General features: G+C 53.5%; 1 protein-coding gene across 14 annotated transcripts in view; it reads right to left on the bottom strand.

Annotated features, from left to right (window-relative positions):
* The window catches only part of ZNF618 (zinc finger protein 618), a 206,671-nt gene that overhangs the window by 53,374 nt on the left and 134,367 nt on the right, over positions 1–18,930 (bottom strand). For 12 of the 14 annotated variants that reach the window (XM_018052641.1, XM_018052645.1, XM_018052642.1 and 9 more), the window contains 5 exons: positions 7,118–7,195; positions 6,467–6,505; positions 1,317–1,406; positions 379–414; positions 210–287 (listed from right to left, as the gene is read on the bottom strand). In XM_018052641.1, coding sequence (XP_017908130.1) covers positions 210–287; positions 379–414; positions 1,317–1,406; positions 6,467–6,505; positions 7,118–7,195 — 321 coding nt within the window. The remainder of the gene's footprint in view (positions 1–209; positions 288–378; positions 415–1,316; positions 1,407–6,466; positions 6,506–7,117; positions 7,196–18,930) is intronic. The other 2 variants (XM_018052643.1, XM_018052649.1) reach the window with 1 other exon arrangement.

Genomic DNA, 18,930 nt, shown 5'->3' with positions numbered 1-18,930 from the left:
GCTTCTCAAACACTAAAGTCCTATGAGTGACTGACCCATTTGACAGGTGGGCAAAGTGAGGGACAAGGAGGCCAGCGGCTCACTGGCCAGAGCCAGTTGCTGCAGGATTCCCAACACTACCCCTTCCAGGAGTGGGACCTGCCCTGTTGCCCTCGGCCACCCCCTGCCTGTCTCCCCACCCAGCCCCGGCCCCAGAGAGGCCTGCATACTTGGCCCGATTTTCTGGAATGGTTCCGGGGGCTCCTCCTTCACCTCGTCAGTGGCCACGACACCTTGGTCGAAGGGGTCTGTGGGAGAACACACGGCCCTTAGCACCCTGGTAACCAGGTCTTAGAGCTCAGCTGGGGACAGGGAGGTGGGCTGCCACCGAGGACTTACCTGCCCGATTCTCAGGGGCCCCTTCCACACTAAACACTGCGCCCGGGCGGGAGGCAGCAGCCGCAGAAGGAAAGAAGCAAACAGGAGCCCTGTTAGTCCCCGCCTCTGCCCGATGCCCCCGGCCTCGGTCCCACAAGCCTGCTTTAGCCACTGTGGATGCCCCAGAAAGCCAGGGGCCCTGGGAGGGCACGTCCTTCTGTTCCTCATCCTCCCCATGGGGCTGGGACCCTCCCCATGGGCTGGGACCACCCCAGGGCAGGAAGATGCTTTCTGGCTGGCCTGTTTTCAGATCTCCGCCATTCACTGGAGGGGCCAGGGCAGCAGAAAAAGAAGGAGGGATAAGGGGACGGGAAGAGAAAGAGGAGGAGAGAGGAGGGGTGGGCCAGTGGCTATAGGGATAGGGCCTGGATGTCAGGGCTTGACTCCGGCTGGGGGTGTGGGGCTGGAGAGGGAACTTTCCAGGATCCTTTCCCAGGCGAAGACCCTATTTCCAGGATTCTTAAGATTCCAAAAATAAATTACCTAAATTTATCGTTCTAATTTCTAACTCTATAATCTAAGATGCTAAAATATCATCATTCATTTTAAAAAATTGGTTTAATTTCACCAGAGCATGTGAATACTCAACATGAAATTGTAAAATGAACTGAAATAAAACTGCTGATATTCAACTGATTTTTGACCTACAAAAATGGCAACTTCACTTGGGTTACCCTAATCAGAAGCATATATAGAGGGAGCATGGTGGGGACCTTCCCTCGCCCAGAATCCTCGTAAGCTGGTCACTCTGCTCGCTCGCTTGCGGTCTGTCTGTGGCCTGGCCTTCCCTGGGTCAGGGAGAGAGGGGAAGCTGAGGGTGGGGCAGGGGCCTGGTGAGAGCCCCGGAGAGAGGTCTGTTTGCGCGACTCCACTCCCCAGGGGTGAGGGGCCTGACTCACCATCCACCGCGTGCAGATCTCGGTGTTCCTGGAAGCAGCTGTAGTATTTGTACTTCTTCCCGCAGATGTCACACGTGTACCTGAAGTTGTCTGTGGAGGACGGAAGGACACGGGGTTACTGGGGCTTCGGGCCCTTGGGGGCCATGAGAGGTGGGTCTGGGCCAGACTGGGCCCAACTGACGATCCATGGAGAGGAGCCCCTGGGGTGTTATGAGTCTTCTCCAGAAGGAGACCGGGGAGCCTGGAAGTCACTTTCAAAGGCACTCCCAATGGCACCCTGTGTGTGCTGAGCTCCTAAGGGCCGGGTTCATAACTGGCCCCCCTTCCTTTGTGAAGTTCTATGAGAATAACCATCCCGGGAGCTGGTGATGGACAGGGAGGCCTGACGTGCTGCCATCCACGGGGTTGCAAAGAGCCGGACACGACCGAGCGACTGGACTGGTGGTGTAGCATTGGTGGTGTGCACTGCGAGAAGCCAGGCCAGGAGCCGGCGGGCGTTTCCTGCCTTTGTCCCTGCAGCCAAGGGAGGAAGTAACAACCATCTAACACTTGAGGCCACCGAGGATCGGAAGGGACCTGCCGCAAGCCCCACAGCAAGGCAGGCCTGCATGCGGCCCTTCATGGGGACCAGGCATCCAGCATCCTACCGGGCCCTACCATCTCCAAGCCTCTGCCCCAGCCAGCCACGGAGTGGTGCGGGGAGAGGTGGCAGGGGTGTAGGAGAGTCTCGGTCCTGGCCTGCCTCACCCAGACTGCCAGCAAGTACCAACCCCACCATGAGACTCAGAGTCCCCCATCTCCCGCCTAATTTGGGAGAGTGGTAGATGAGCCAACTCCCAGGGCCTCTCCCATGCTGATGGTTCCAGAATTCCAAGCCTGGCACATGATCTTCGCCCGTGGCCAGCAATCCAGCATAGACAACCTCCCCCATCAAGTGCCATCTGGACCATAATCCTTCTCGGACATCTGGGGAACAGAGGTGGATAAGTCGAGGCCACCTGAGTCTGCTGGTTCCAGGTGGGTTCCTGCCCCTGCGATGCCCCCATACTGGTCACTGCTGGTCGCCCTGCAGCTACCTGCCCCGTGTGTGTCATCTCTGTCCACACTGCCTCTCTCCTACCCACTGGGCCACGTACATCTGCCACCTCAGATGGGCAGAAACCCCCAGCTTTCTGCCGCTAAGAAGCGGCCCCACCCTGCTCTGTCAAATCCCAAACCACTGCACGGATGGGGCCACATCCCCAGGCTCACCTAAGGGCTGGAGGGAATTAGGATGAGATTTATACCCAAGGGAAGAAAGGCAAAATGAGTTTCTTGTCAGTGAGACCATGTCTCCAGAACCCCAGGAGAGCTCAGCGTCTCTAGGAATGCCACTGTCAATCTGCCTTGGGAGGCAGGCAGGCCCTGTAGGCAGGCTCCCCAAGTTTGAAGTCAATTTTACCACTTTCAGGTGTCATTAATGTTGGACATGTGCCCTAAACTCTCCACACCTTGATTTTCTCATCTGCAAAATGGGAATAATAATAATAAAAAAAATTCTTCATCTCCCAGAATTGTAATAAAGAAAAATGAACACAAGGCATAAAGTGAAGTTGCTCAGTCATGTCCGACTCTTTGCGACCCCATGGACTGTAGCCTACCAGGCTCTGAGGAGCCTCTCAGTCCATGGAATTTTCCAGGCAAGAGTACTGGAATGAGTTGCCATTTCCTTCTCCAGGGGATCTTCCCAACCCAGGGTCTCCCGCACTGCAGGCTGATGCTTTACCGTATGAGCCACCAGGGAAGCACAAGGCGTAACATGCAATAAATATTCAGTAAATGGCACCTAATATAGTTGAACAAAGGAAATGAATGCAACAGCGGCTAGAAAGCTGGATGTCGAGCTCATCTTCGAGGCTCTTGGCTGAGAGACTGGTAACTGGATCTATGCCGCTATGCGTGCCTGTGCTATTTTTCTAAGAAATGCATGAAAGATCCCTGGACTAGAGGGGTGAGACTTGGTTCCTCTGCCCACCTCCACCCTAAACAAACTGCGTGACTTCTATCCGGGACTTGGTATCCTCCTTTGCAAAAACAAGGCTGGACTGCACCTTCTCCCCAGGACTCCACAGCCAGGCTCCCGTCACATGCTGGGGTGTGAAGACATCAGGCTTTCTGAGCAGGCGTGGCTGCTTGGGGGGTCAGGGCAGCAATGCAAGATTGAGGGTCAAGTCAAGCACACTGGCCACGGGGAAAGAATACTGCAGGGAGGAAGGGAAAAGTGACGGAAGGACCAAAAATACCTCAGTCCCCAAGTCCTCCACAACCAGTGAGCCTCTGGGAACGATGGAAGCCAGATGGAGCATAACAGGGCATCGAGGGGCTGCCGGAGAGGCGGGGGCCCAGAGAAGTCAAGAAAGGAAAGATAAATAGGGAAGTTCTTCAACTGTGCTGCTGACCACAGGCAGGTGAAGAGAAGGGAGCTACTGAGGGAGAAGGAGCCAGGGGCCAGGCAGGGGCAGGGTGGGGCTCAAGGAGCAGACACAGAATTCGCCATCTCCTGCTGCAGGCCTGGGGGCAGATGCCTGGCCAATCTGATGCTCAGATTCTCCAGAAAACGGAGGGTAGTCTCAGTCGCGCCAGCCTTTCACGTGGTGTAAGAATCACGTGGTAAGAGTCCCTTGGACAGCAAGCAGATCAAACCAGTCAATTCTAAACAAAGTCAACCTTGCATATTCACTGAAAGAACTGATGTTGAAGCCGAAGCTCCAAAACTTTGGCCACCTGATACGAAGAGCCGACTCACGGGAAAAGACCCTGATGCTGGGAAAGACTAAGGGGCAAGAGGAAAAGAGGGCAACAGAGGATGAAATGGTTGGATACCATCCCTGTTTCAATGGACGTGAGTTTGAGCAAACTCTCATGCTGGGAGGTGGTAATGGACAGGGAAGCCTGGCGTGCTGCAATCCATGGGGTCACAAAGAGCTGGACACAACTTAGCAACTGAACAAGAAGAATCCAAAGAAAGAGTGGATGAGAAAGCGCCTCAGAAGAAAACCTGTTAGAACCCAATGGAACTAAGGTCCTTCCTACCTCCTTGAACTACTCTGTTTTGGATTTTCAAGCAGTGGGGGAGTCCTGTTTATTTATTGTTTTAAGAAACTTTTTCTGGTGGTATACCAAACAAGTAGAACAGAGGTGCCCAAACTGTGGCCTGCCCAGCATCTGTTTTGGTCAAGAATTCATTTCCATATGGTTCCTGACTGCCTTCATGCTCCATGGCAGAGCTGAGCAGATGTGGGAGACATCTGGCCTGCAAAACCTAAAATATTCACTCTTTGGTCCCCTACCAAAAAATACGCTGACCACTGATACAGAAAAATGTACAAACCCTAAATGTTCAGCTCATCACCCTGTCAGAAGCTGCAAACATCTGTGCAGCCAGTACCCAGCTCCAATCTTGAAAGCCAGAAGCCCCTTTCCGAGGGCGACTGTGGCTCTGACTTCCTGCATCATGAGTTAGTTTCCTTCTGCCTCTACACTTTCTATACACAGATCGGAAGAGGAGGAACTCTTTCTGCCGGGCTCTTTCTGCTAACGTTCCGTCTGTGGGTAACACACACTGCTGTGTGTAGCCGCCGTCTTTCCTTCTCACGGCTCTACTGTAGTCCTGTAGTTCACTGTGAGAACATGCTGTGAGTTACTCACCTATTCAGCTAGTCCTGGGTGGTTTCTGGTTTGAAGCAGTTATGAACAGCGCTGCTAAGAACATCTTTTTTAAAAAATATTTTTTTTGATGTGGACCATTTTTAAAGTCTTTATTGAATCTGTTACAACACTGCTTCTGTTTTCTGTTTGGTTTTTTTGAGGCATGCAGGATCTCAGCTCAGCAACTAAGGATCGAAGCTGCACCCCCTGCATTGGAAGGTGAAGGCTTAACCACTGGACCCTCAGGAAGTCCCTGCTAAGAATGTCTTAATTCCCAGCTTTGGGTGGACATGTGCACACACACACCTGGGAGGAGAACTTCTGGGTTCTGGAGCTCAGGTCTGTTGAGTGGGGAGAGGTTCCACCCCCGCCTACACCCTCTGGCTGGCTGCCTACCAGCCCTGTGGGTTTAGATCTGGAGGGAAGGCAGGCAGGGCCCCCACAAGCAGCCAAGTGGAACACTGTCCCCAGATGCTGAGGCTCTGTGCATCCCCAGGGCGGGGACACCACGCTCCAGGATTCATGCCTGTGAGTGCTCCTGAAATAACTCTCCGAAGTAGCATTTCCCAAACATCAGTTATGGCAACCGACCCCCGACCCATGCGTGCCTGAGTGCGTGCTTAGTCGCTCAGTCCTGTCTGACTCTTTTGCGACCCCATGGACTGTAGCCCGCCAGGTTCCTCTAGCCGTGGTATTGTCCCAGCAAGAAGACTGGAGTGGGGTGCCATTTCTTCCTCCCTTCCTGACCCAGGGATTGATCTCGAGTCTCCTGCATTGGTGGCGGACTCTTCAGCACTGGAACCAACAGGGGGTGACCCTCAACCCATGCTGTTGCTGCTGCTGCTAAGTCGCTTCAGTCACGTCCAACTCTGTGCGACCCCATACACGGCAGCCCACCAGGCTCCCCCATCCCTGGGATTCTGCAGGCAAGAACACTGGAGTGGGTTGCCATTTCCTTCTCCAATGCATGAAAGTGAAAAGTGAAAGGGAAGTTGCTCAGTTGTGCCCAACTCTTCGTGACCCCACAGACTGCAGCCTACCCGGCTCCTCTGTCCATGGGATTTTCCAGGCAAGAGTACTGGAGTGGGGTGCCATCGCCTTCTCCGCCTCAACCCATGAGTGGGAGTCAAAAGAACAGAGTGCACACACTGTGTCCCTTTTGGGGCGCATGTACATATTTTGCCAATGAAGGGCCCTGAGAAGTCTCCAGCAAAGAAACATGTTCATCTTGGCAGAATTCAAGGTGTCCCCAGGTGATCTGGCCAGAGCACCCTTGATCGCCTGTTAACCTCCCTAGGACGACTATGCCATGGCGCACACTTTGGCAAAGGTGTTCTCAGGTGCCTCCCGGGGCCATCTTGGGGTGTAGAGTTGAGAGCTTCACCCCGGCCCTGGCTCTCCCTCCTCCCCCCACCCCTGGCCCTCTCAGCCCCCGCAGCCCAGGAGGAGGGAAAAATACTCACTGCCTTGGGAGGCTCCCTCCCCTGAGGTGGCTTCAGTGTCTGTAAGAGAGAGAAGAAGGGGGTGAGCCGACCAGACAGTGGAAGGGCCGCTGCCAAGAGGGAGAGAAGTCAAGAATGCAGGGGCCAGGAGAGGCCAACGCTGTGAGCCCAAGGATGCCCCTGCTCCACTCAAGATCAGGCCCAAAGCCTTCCCTGGGTTTCCTGCTGCCTGGCAGGCCTTGACCTGGTGCCCTTCGTCCCTACCTGCCAGGGTCAGACTCAGGGAGCGGCAACCACCCTTCCTGTCCCCGGCGTCCTCATCTCCAGCAGGGTGCTATCCTGTGAGCAACACACGAGGTAACACGAGTCCCTTCCGGCAGGGGCCGCTGACACCGGGCGGTTCTGAAGCCCCTTGGGAGGATGGGGGCCCACGTGGGGCAGTCCAGAGCGCTGCTGGCAGAAGCTCGGGGGGACGTCCTGTGCACTCCTCCCCACTCCATCCCCACCCCAGGGTGCTCCCCCAAGTTAAGGAGGCCTCTCCCCTTCGCCTCGGGCCCCACTTCCACTGCAAAAAGTGCTCTGAGGTCGTCCTCGAGGGGTCAGGGTGGAAAAAACAGGCAGGGGATGGGGAGGACGGGGTCCCTTGGCTCTGCCCCAGTACACACCACTCACCTCGGTGTGCCCGGACGTGGGTCTGGAAACAGTTATAATATTTGTACTTCTTGCCACAGATTCCGCACTCATAGGACCCTGGAAACCAGGAAAGAATGGACTGGTCAGCCAGCATCTGATGCCCACAAGCACGAGGCCCCAGGACCCTTGGTGACAACTTCAGGTAACAGCAGGTGTGCTCAGCAGGGTGCGACTCTTTGCCACCCCACAGACTGTAGCCCGCCAGCCTCCTCTGTCCGTGGAATTTTCTAGGCAAGAATACTGGAGCGGGTTGTTGTTTCCTCCTCCAGGGGATCTTTCTGACCCAGGGATCGAACCCACGTCTCTTCTGTCTCCTGCACTGGCAGGCAGGTTCTTTACCACTGGGCCATCTGGGAAGCCCCAGCTAACACCAACTCTGTGCCAACAGGCTATCTTGTTCCCTACAAGCAAGAAGGCAGTAAGGACCAGCAAAGACAGCCCTGAGCTGGAGGCCGGGAGGCTGGGGTGGAGTTCAGGTTTTCATCTCAACTCTCTGAGTGACCTTGGCAAGTCATTTCCCACCTCTGGGCCTCAGCTTCCAAATCTGTAAGACACAGAATGTAACTTCTAAGGTTACTCATAGCTACTCCTTGAAAGGAAAAAGGAGAGGAATGTAAAAGAATTTCAGAGTAAGGAATAAGCTGTACCCATGTAAGGAAATTATCCCTTAGCTGCAACAGAATAATTTCCAGCTACCACTCCTCCTTGTCAGGATGGACAGAGGTTAAGAGGACAGGCTTTGAACCAGACACTTCTAGATCCCTGTCCCTGTTCTGCCACCTACCAGCAACACGACCTTGGTAATTTCCTTGAACACATGAAGCCTCAGTCTGCTCAACTGTAAAATGGGGCTAAAAGTACCTATCTCATAGGGGTGGCTCCATACAGCCCCCAGAAAGTGCCCAGCCCTACTACGCACAGGTCTGGCAAGGAGAGGACCCCTCTCATCTACTGAGGTGCCATTTTATTTCCTCTGATGTGCAGAGATCAACCTGATGTAAATGCCTCACTCCAGCCCTCTTCTAGGCCCTTCTGGAGTGGGTAGCCATTGCCTTCTCTAGGTGATCTTCCTGATCCAAGGATCGAACCCAGGTCTCTTGCATTGCAGGCAGATTCTTTACCATATGAGCCACTAGAGAAGCCCTCTCCCAGAGGCAGGGAGACTGAAATGGCTGAGTGCCCAGCGGGCACCAAAGACGGGTCAAAGGCAGAGCCCAGCCATGCAGAGCAGGGCAAAGACCCACAGCAGGGAAGCCAGCAAAGCCCATGAGACTCAGCCTGGCAGAGGCCCCAGGAGTTGGAAGGCCCTGCCCATCCCTCACACAGACCGAGGTCTGAGCCCCATCCTTCCTAACAGAACGGCCTTGGAGCCTGCCCACACACACAGAGTCCCTGGCCCCACTCCACGCTCAGGGCACCTGAACGGCTGGTTTCCCCCCCCAAGTATCCACAGAGGATTCTGATGCTCAGCAACTAAGTGCGGGAACCACTGGTTTAAAATCCAGCAGCTCTGGGATAGAGTCTCAGCTCAACCATTTACTGGCCAGGCGTCAGTCTCCTTATTGGAAAAAATGTACGGGAGACTGAATGAAGAATGAGTGGTGTTCCAGCCACAAGACCAGATAGTGAGTCGAGGCACCACCAACCTCCACTTCCGGGGGTTTCACCCAGGCGCAGGGGCCATCTGCGTTAGTTGCTCAGTTGTGTCTGACTCTTTGCGACTCTATGGACTGTAGCCCACCAGGTTCTTCTGTCCATGGGATTCTCCAGGCAAGAATACTGGAGAGGTTTGCCATTCCCTTCTCCAGGAGATCTTCCTGGCCCAGGGATTGAACCCAGGTCTACTGGATTGCAGGCAAACTCTTTAAGATCTGAGCCACCACTAGGTGTGAACTCCAGGTATCAAGTCAATTCAGAAGAGCACTGGGCTTGGAAGCCTGATGGTGAGCTCGGCTCTGCCACCCCCTCCCTGGCTGTTTAATAGCAGGCACACTCCTTTTCCAGTTCGAGCTTCAGCTTCTTCACCTGTGAAACAAGACTATGATGCCTGCGTCTCATGATCAAGGTCAGGATGAATGAGCTACAACCCATGAGTCAGCAGGCCCACCAGTGGGCAGTGCCACTTGGCCACCGTGGGTCCCTCAAGGGAAGGCTGTCCTCCAAACCAGCACGGGATTTAGCAGCCCGTTATTCAACAGTTTTAAATGTGTTACCCTTGTCTCACTGGGAAAAATATACACACACGGAGGGCAAAGATCAGAGTGTATATTTCCCTGTCTTTAGCCCCGTGACTGGCACACAGCAGGGGCTCAGTAAATTCACAGCGTCCTGCTGTTCTCCTCATCTGTCACTGAGAAATAAAGACCTGGATTCCCTCCCTGTGCTTCCACCCGCTCCTCAACAGTTTCTGCTGATTCCCCTTGAATGATTGGGAATTTGCTGAGCATCTTCAACGGGCCAGGCACCAAGGCCCCAATCATGAGCAGGACGCGATCACTGCCCTCTGCCTGATGGGAAGCAGACAGGCCACTGGGCAAGGGGACCTGCAGGGTGATGACGCTATGACAGCCAAGTGCAGGACCTGGTGGCCACAGTGAGGGACCCTGACAAGGCTGCAGCAAGGGCGGCCGGTCGGGGACTTGAGCAGGCAGGAGGAGGGAAAGGCAAGTGGGAGGCAGAGGGGCCAGAGCCCCATGGAAGGCAAGGCGGGGCTCTCTCTCCCCAAAGGACCGAGGCCACAGCCTTGTTCAGACTTGACCCACTTCCAGATGAAGTCTCTGCCCTTCTCTGCCACAAGACTTGGGCCTCAGTTTCTCCAACTGCCTTCAATGACCTGAGGTCTTTCCTCAAACTGTACAGTAAGTGTGTGCTGATGGACGGAGCCTGCAGGCTGCGACGTCCCCAACTCATCCACCCAGTTGACACTGTTTATAATCAGGTCAGTCCCACTGGCTTTCCCCTCAGTCCACAGAGTGCCGAGGGTACCTGCAGCCTTGCTCACAGACCTCCAACCATTCAGTCACAGCGGCACAGTTCGCCACCCTCGGGCCCTCTCCTGGACCCAGTGCAAAACGGACCACTTGCCCGGCATGCTGAGTCTCGAGACTGAACACTGTGCTGGCAGGAGGGACACCTGAGCTCAAGGCCCTGCCTGCCCCTCATTCACCCTGGGACCCCGGGCTGCGGGTGCCCTGTCTGCAGAAGGGTCTGGATGGGCAGAGGGGTTTGGGGCATGGGGCGAGTGCAACAGAGCGGCAGCCCTACAGGGCAGCAGCGCCAGCGAACCTGGGTTCAAATCCCAGCTCACCACAAAACAGATGGGGCCCTGGATAAGCCAGGGAAAAGCCCACACCTCAGGCTTCCTTTCTATAAAATGGACACAGTAAAATAGTGCCCACCTCATCGAAGGCGACGGGGGAGAAATGACATGAGCAATAACACTGAGACCACTCGGCACAGTGCCCAGTACGCAGCAGGCACTGGGTAAAGGAGAGTTGGCATTACTGTCAGTTTTCCCCGAAGCGCTCTTGGACCCAACTTCCTGAATGGGTCCTGGGGAGAGGGGCCCATGGTCAAGCAAGCGGGAGGCATGGCCCGTCTGGGGAGACACGCCCAGGAGCCGTGCTGGCTGGAAGAGGACCTACAATAAAGGAACACAACTGACCATTAACCCCAGGTTTCCCAACCAATTTGACCAAAGAATTTCTTTCTCTCCAAGGCTCGTTTCAGAGCTGTAGTCTACACCAAGTTCTGCCAAAACGGGCCCCACACTCCCAACACCCAGATTCCTACACGCTCTACCAGCCCTCCAGCAGTCAGCTTCCAGGGTCCCAGGCAGGCTCAGATTTGCTAACCGGGGGCAGTGACGGTGTAGAGGAGGTTAGGGTCAGTCTCTACAGATACTAACCGGCCCTGCGTACTCAGGGGTCTGCAGTTTCAGGCATACCTCCACACTCATGCTGGCCCCATCGGGTCCTCCTGCCCCTCAACCATCACGTACCAGATGCATGTCTCAACGCTTGGTCAAAAATCCAGGTCCCCGAATACTGACCTCACACAGATCTGCCATGGGGGCTGCCATTTGGTGCTTTTCCATCTGAATTACGTGAAAAATCAGAAAGAGCCCGTAAAGATGGGGTGGGTTGGGAGGGGCCAGGTATGGAGGACTCTCGAGTCTAGGGCTGGCCAGTCCCCTGAGCTCTCAGCACCTCAGTTTCCCCATCTGCGCACGAGATGGATGGACAAGGTCATGCTGCCTGCTTTTTCACTGAACAGCTTGTGCTGGCTAAGCAGCAGCCACGCTTCCCCAAGGGAGGCTGGGGTGTGGCAGAAAGCAGCAAGCAGCCACAGGACCAAATGCTCCTGAAGTTTTGTGCTTCCTCTGTCCTGACTTATAATATAGATAGAACATAAAATTATCCATCATGAGGTTCAGTTCAGTTCAGTTCAGTCGCTCAGTCGTGTCCAACTCTTTGCAGTCCCCTGGACTGCAGCACACCAGGCTTCCCTGTCCATCACCAACTCCCAGAACTTGCTCAAACTCATGTCCGTCGAGTCAGTAATGCCATTCAACCATCTCATCCTCCAACAACCCTTCTCCTCCAGCCTTCAATCTTTCCCAGCATCAGGGTCTTTTCAAATGAGTCAGCTCTTCGCATCAGGTGGCCAAAGTATTGGAGCTTCAGCTTCAGTATCAGTCCTGCCAATGAATATTCAGGACTGATCTCCTTTAGGATGGACTGGTTTGATCTCCTTGCAGTCCAAGTGACTCTCAAGAGTCTTCTCCAATACCACAGTTCAAAAGCATCAATTCTACAGCAATCGTGAGGTCATAACCCAACTTTTCTCGCCATAATCCTGCCAGCAAAATGACCCTCCAGGGGCGATATGCCTCATGCATGCTGTGGCCTGGTATCCCCCTGGCCCGTGGTCACCGTGTACCCCAGGCTGGTGCAGTGGCAGATGGAGGGCCCTCTCGGGGACTCTCACTTCCGATGGTCCCCGTTCCGTCACCTGACTCCCTGCCCTGCATGCTTCCTCAGTCTGCTTCATTTCCCAACTATTCTCCTGTCCTGTCTCTGTCTTTCTTTACTCAGTACAGGTGCTACAAGTCTTCACTTGTGCCTCTCCAAAATCTCCGCACGGGCTGGTCTCTGACCCCACTGCACCCCACTGCATGGATGGGAAAGCAGCAATTTGCCCACTTCACACAGCCAGCGGGTGGGAGCGGGGAGGGGTGTGAACCTGGGGGCTTCTCACCCATCAGCTCAATCCATCCTCACAAGTCCAGCACAGAAAGGTGATTATTATCCCCATTTTTCAGACGATGGGGCAACACAGATCAGGCCGAAGGTGGCCTGATTTGTCCTGCTCCGGAGCCTGTGTGTGATCACAAGAGGGTCAGACCCCGGGAGCAAGCAGAGAAGAGAGGGTGCCTGCTAACGGCTACCATTTACCAAGCATATCCAGGCTTTTTGTTTCTACCCTCCATCTTCCCAGAAATCCCTGTGTGTTGGGACAACTCAACACCTACTTCAACCATGAACATGAAGTTTCAGGCCCCAGGGCTGGGGCCACTCACCTAGTGGCTACTGAGCAACTGGGCTCCAGGCTGGCCCTCAGGGATCCAGAGCCAACCCACCATCCTCACGCCAGGTCCAGATGCCGTGGGAGCCGTGAACCCCTGTTGGACATGGAGCTTTCCCAGCACTGGGGAGCAGAACCTCCTACCATGTCTGGCACCACAACACGACCCCCCAGAGCGCCCTATCAAGGGCCTGAGGGTGGCTGGCAGAACACGCCAGAAACGGAATTCGAGTCTTTTCCTCTCCCCGTCCTGCTGTCACCAGTAACACAGGAATCAGTAAGTACTGATGAACAGCATCTGTCCAGCACTGTCTATAACAACCTGGCAGAGAGCCTGGCTCACGCTCCCTCCCGGAAGCACTGGAGAGACCAGGTTGGGCCAGGTGAGAGCAGTCAGGTGTAGCTTCCAAAGCCACAGAGGGGCGAAGTAGGAGGCCAAGGTAAAGGGGCAAAGTGGGCAGCAATCCTCAACTCTATTGTGCCTTGTGCCCGTCGAGCTCCTGATCAGTTCCAACACCTTGCAGGACACACAGGATGCACCAAGGCAGAAATCCAGCGCAGGTGAAGGAGAGAAGAAAAACACAAGGCGGGCGGACGGAGAGACCGCCAACAGGCAACCCTGTATTTAGCTCAAAGCAACTCGGGAGCGCAGTGCTCAGGAGCGTCCTGCCCACTTGGTTCTAATATGCAGCAGAGCTGGGCCCACGGCCTACTGGGGGACAGGGACCCCAGAGAGGTAAGCTGGAAAGAGGACAAGTAGGTTTCCTGAGGCTCTCTGGGCGTGGACTCAGAACAAATGTCCTTGGGCCCAGGTCCTCCACACAGAGCACAAATCCCCTGGGGGTGCTGGAGCACAGGGAATTTTAAGAGGATCAATTCCCAACTATCAATTGCCCAACGTATTTCTTCCTAAAACCCTAAAACCAACGGGCCAGAGAACATAGCAGGCAGGGAGGCAGTGCTCAACTGGTCTTGTCACCACCACCCATTTCCACACGGCTAACATGATGGTCTTTTCACCCACCCCTAATTCCCCTACAGTGGCGTACAAGGGGGGATGGACATCTGAGAGCTCCAAGCAAAGAGAAGCTGGACTTAGAATGCAGGTGCATCGAATGACTGGGAATAATTCCTTTTGTAAATTGGGTGATTTCTAATTCTTTGCTTTCCACAAAACTGAAGCAGGATCTAATGGAGTTGTCAGTGAAGAGACCATTGAAAATAATGTCTGATGATAGACCCGTGTGATTTTTGGCATACAGCTTGGAAGGAGTTCAAGGAATTGAGTGACACTGCTGAAACAAGGTTCCATCCTATCCCTGGCTCCTTATTTATATGGTCAAGCCTTCTAAGCACTTACACTTAAGAAAATGGAAAAAAAGGAATTAAATTAATGCTGAATCTTGTCTCGCTCGACAATAAGAGATATTAATTCACAGAAACGTGAGCCAATGGAAGAAGAAAGAAAGCCCCATCCATTTCATTAAGAGGTGCATTTTCCATAAAGTTTTACTTTTACGTTTGCTATTTATCTAAATTTGCTTTTGACAAATTGTATGCTAATAACAACTCGATCAGGGGAAAAAATGTTTTAAGACGTAGAGCTTTATGATCCCAACAAATTTTTTGGAAATTTCTATTTCAATTTATGTACATCTTGTTGCGGGAGATGAGTGTGAAACAGTGATCAATAAAAGACTCTCAAGCATAAAAAATATATTACGGTAGGATAAAACCCTGTGAGAGAAGCGGACTGGAAATACGAGTTCAAGGAGAAAAAGGAAAGATGTAAAAATCTCTGACTGTTAAAGACGAGCCTGTTCATTATGTTTTTTATTTTTATTTTTTAATGAATGATGGTGGATATCAGAAACAGTGGAGTTTGGAGTCCCCTGGATACATTTAAAAGAGTAGTTCACAGTTTTATTTCCAAAATGCCACATTTTAAAAAACGCAGTACTCCAGAAATTCTGTCCTTTGCTATTATTTAAACTTTGGATAGAAATGTTGGATGTCAACTCAAAAATGTGGAAGAGAATACGATTCCTCAAAATTCTTTTAGGAGATACTGAAGAAAAGAAGTCTGAAGCCCTTCTGCTTCCAGAGGTAACCCTGAACGTGTCAACATCCAGGGCTTCGGCTGCTACCACCGGCCTCCGTTTTGCACTTTTTGTGTGCCAAGTCGCTTCAGTCGTGTCGTGTCCAACTCTCTGTGACCCGATGGACTGTGGCCCGCCAGGCTCCTCTGTCTCCAGAATCCTGGAGTGGGTTGCCACGCCTTCCTCCAGGGGATCTTCCCGATCCAGGGACTAAACCTGCATTTCTTGCATCTACCTGCATTGGCAGATGGGTTCCTTACCACTAGCGCCAGCTGGGAAGCCCCACTTTGCATTTTTGGTCCCCCCTTACAAACACTTTCATACCAATCACTTCACTCTGACATCAACAATCCTACTAGAAAGACAGGTAGATTTTATTATACCCACTGATCAATGAAGACCTTATGGCTCAGAGAGGTTAAGGGGCCCTTGCACAGCCCCACAAGGGGCAGACCCCAGGTCTCTCGGCTCACAGGCCAGGGGTCTTTTGCCATGGAGACCCTCCAATCAGGACCCCCAACCCACCTTGGACCACCTAATGAAGAGTCAGCAGCGGGGATAAGATGCTCCTGGGAAGGAGGCCAGAACCCTTCCTTTCTGAGTGGCTGCAGCAAAGAGCTGAGGGTTGGTTCTGGCAGGCTCAAGCCCAAAGCACTGCCAACACCAACTGAAACAGGAAACTAACTATCAGCTGGCACTACGAAGCAGGACCCACCGCTCAGGTTCATAACAGACCAAAACCCACATGGCTGTGTCTGAATGGCTGTCTGCTCTTCCGCTGCTCCTTCCAGAGCTGTGGCCAAGCCCCCACCTCCTTTTTCCCCTCCTCTCCTCCCCCAGCAGCCCTGTGTGTGTGTGGAAGCACCCCGAGCCCTGGTGCCCAAAGCTCGCTGCCTAGAAACATCCTTGCAGGATCCAGGCTCCCAGCTGACTGACTCTCCCTCCTGTACCAGATCTAGGGACCCCCTTCCGCTCACCCATCTCCAGGACAGGACCTCCCTCCCTCACAGGCCTGTCTTCAGTTACCAAACACTTCCTGTAATCACAGAGCCCTCCCTCGTACTGATTTGCAATCACCTCCTGGTGATTTTCCTGCACTGGAGTTGGGGCTACTTGGAATGTGTCTGCTCGGTCCCCTCCCATCAAAATGCTGTAAGTTGTGAACACTTATATTCCATCATCTCTTCTGCACCATTCCTCCATGGGCTGCATGCTTTTTTGCTGTAAACCCAGCTTGTCTTGTCTTCATCACCTAGGACAAGGATGGCAGCAAGCAGGTGTCCATTTCAGATTTTTCAATTCTAGCTGACTGGCCGCGACTTCTCAGTGGACTGTGCTGAGAAGGATTCTGAGGTACACTGTTGGGACATGTGTAGCCAACAGTTAGGGATGCCTTTCACTTTTGGTTTTACCCAACAAAGTTGTCATGGTTAGTATTATCTCTGCTTTTCTTGCTATAAAAGAAACTTGATATGTTGCTCCCAAGCTCCAGAATGATTTCAATGGCAGTCACATTTCTTTCAAAGGTGAGAAGTACCCTTTTTGGTACAAAAAATTTCTGGGCAGCAGGGAACTAGCAGAGACTACTTGCAAGCCTGGCAGCCAGCCTCCTGGGCACCGACGCCCCTCTCCATGCTCCTCATCTGAGAAGCTGCCAAGTGCCATCCATGTGTCCACGACCCAGGCTCCTCCTTAGGAAGTGCCTGGGATAATGTTTGTGTCACTGGGAACACTGTTTATCCGATGGCTATTAAAGGGCCAGTGAGGACCTGGTGGTGGGGACAAGAGGGATGGAGCTCAGAGAGCAGGCAAACGGAAGGTTCCCTCATGAGATAGCACTGGCTGATCGAATAGGAACGCTATTCTGTTCAGTGACAGAGCTGGCCAGAGCCCTCTGCGTCCCTGCCAAGTGCCTCGGGAACATGTTAACTCCACAGTGCCCAGCCACACTGTAGCACAAGCTCATTCAAAGAGCAACTCTAACCAGCATTCCACCCTGGCCACAGCCCAGGGACTGCCTTCCCTCCTTGTTCTACTTCCAGGAGCAGGTGGGACAGGTGTTATGAAGTGGAGTTGCCAAGTCTTCCATCTCCCAGGGCTTTGCCCCTCTGTAAAATGAGGGCGCCGCATGCCAAATCTATAGCACGTGGGGCTCCACTGCCCACTTCCACATCCATGGTAGACATCAATAATCAATTGTGCCACCCTTCAGAACCTTCAGCACGGAACTCCTAATAGCCAGCAGCGACTGCTTGGACTTGGCCCATCAGATAATGTCTACACGCCATTCTGAGAAGGGATGAGTTCATAAGGTTTCATTCTAACATCAGTTTTTTTTTAATTGCCTTTCTTTCCGGCTACTAAAAGGCCAAGCCAGATTCCTTCAAGCCTGACCCTTGGCAGAAACTACACCCTCAAGGGGCAAGGTCAGCCTTGATGGGTGTGAGACAACCATCACCACCAGCAGGAAGTGCCCAGCTCCAGCTTTGGTACCAGCTCCCAAATGGCAGCTCCACAGCTAACCATGGCTTTTAAACCTTTTCCACAAGGGTCCTCAAAAGCAGTTTGCTCAGAAATCTGAAAACATCCTGAAAGTCCCTGGATTTTGGCGGGGCAAGGCGGAGCAGTACTAGAAGGAACTCAGGTGAGAAAATCAAGAACCAACCAGAAGCCATGTCTTCTGACACCTCATCCAGTGCCGACTCTTTTCCCATCCTATTTCTTCTCTACGGCACACTGGCTTGTTTCTCAGACTTGGGGGAAAAGCAGAAACTATTACTACTCTTTCCTTTTGAAAGGGTATGTTACACTATCAACTCGAGTATTACTGCGAATAATGGTGAATTATTTACTAAGTACGACGTTGAGTACTTTATACACATGATCATGGTGCATCCTCACAAAGCCCCATGAATTTGCAATTGTGAGAACTGAGGCACAGAGAGGTCAAGCAGCCTGCCCAAGCTGTAACAGACACTAAGTCAGGGAACCTGCGTTCCCAGGTTGAAGAGCCGAGGTTTTCCGCGTACAACGCTGTCCCCCACCCACTGCCCCTTTGTGTGGTTCCCACACTCGTGGGGTAGCCAGGACAGGGAGCATGCCTGCTTTAGCAGGAGAGGAGAGCGAGGCACAGCAAGGGCAAGGAGCCTGCTGCTGAGAAGCAGCTGAACTGGAGACCAGCGTCCGTGGCTGGCACGAGGCCCTGGGGCCTCTCACTGTGCAGGCAGCTGACCCAGGGAGGACACCCCAGCATTTCCTTAGCATGGCCACTCCAGGCTTCCCCCCTGAAGCCTGACTGCCGACCCCATCTCAAGATTTAGATTCAACTACCCTTCACTGGACATCTCCCAGTGAAGGGCATACATAGCTCCTGAGTCCAGTGAGTCTTAAAACACCGCCCGCCCTGCAAAAGTGAGCATGGGCAGATCGTCTCAGTTAACGAACACCTCCCTTATAGGCTGACACAGTCCTTGGCCGTGGGGTGTGAAGCCGGGTGGAGGGAGCTAAGACACGAGTCCCGGAGCAGACCCATCTTTCACTCGACACCGGGCTAGGTCACTCACGCTCTTCAGCAAGCATTTTTGGCTCATTCCCCTTCTGTCTCGGGGGAGGATGGAGCTTTCCAGCCTCCCTGAGGATGCTCCCTGACTCACCCGGATGATGCCAGAAGCAGGCTGCCAGCAGGACGCTGGAGCGACCGGGGGGGCGGCGGGGGGTGGGGCACGGAGACCACCACCAGCTGAGGCACAGCGGGGAAAGGGGGCTCGAGGCTGATCCCCAGCGGTTGGGAAAAACGGCAACAGGACTTGAGTTTAAACTCGGGAAAGAAAGCTAGGGGAGCCTCCCCCCACCAGGCCCTGCCTGCCTCTCACAGGACGGGAGCCTGGAGGTCAGGAGGAGGTGGGCAGAGCTGCCCCAGGAGGGACAGGCAGGTGGCCTCCTGAGCACGCGAATGCGGAGGACAGCAAGGATGCAAATGGAGGTCTGGGAACCGACCAGGCAAGGCCTCTGTGCCAGGATGGGGCACGTGGACTGTAATATTTTACAGGCCGGAGTTGCAAAACTGGTGGCCCATGGAAGGACTCTGACCACAGATATGTTTCCTTT

The sequence above is a fragment of the Capra hircus genome, chromosome 8 (assembly GCF_001704415.2).
Source record: "Capra hircus breed San Clemente chromosome 8, ASM170441v1, whole genome shotgun sequence".
Classification (NCBI taxonomy): Eukaryota; Metazoa; Chordata; class Mammalia; order Artiodactyla; family Bovidae; genus Capra; species Capra hircus.
Note: the sequence above shows the minus strand (reverse complement) of the source record. Positions and strands in the feature narration are given on the sequence as shown.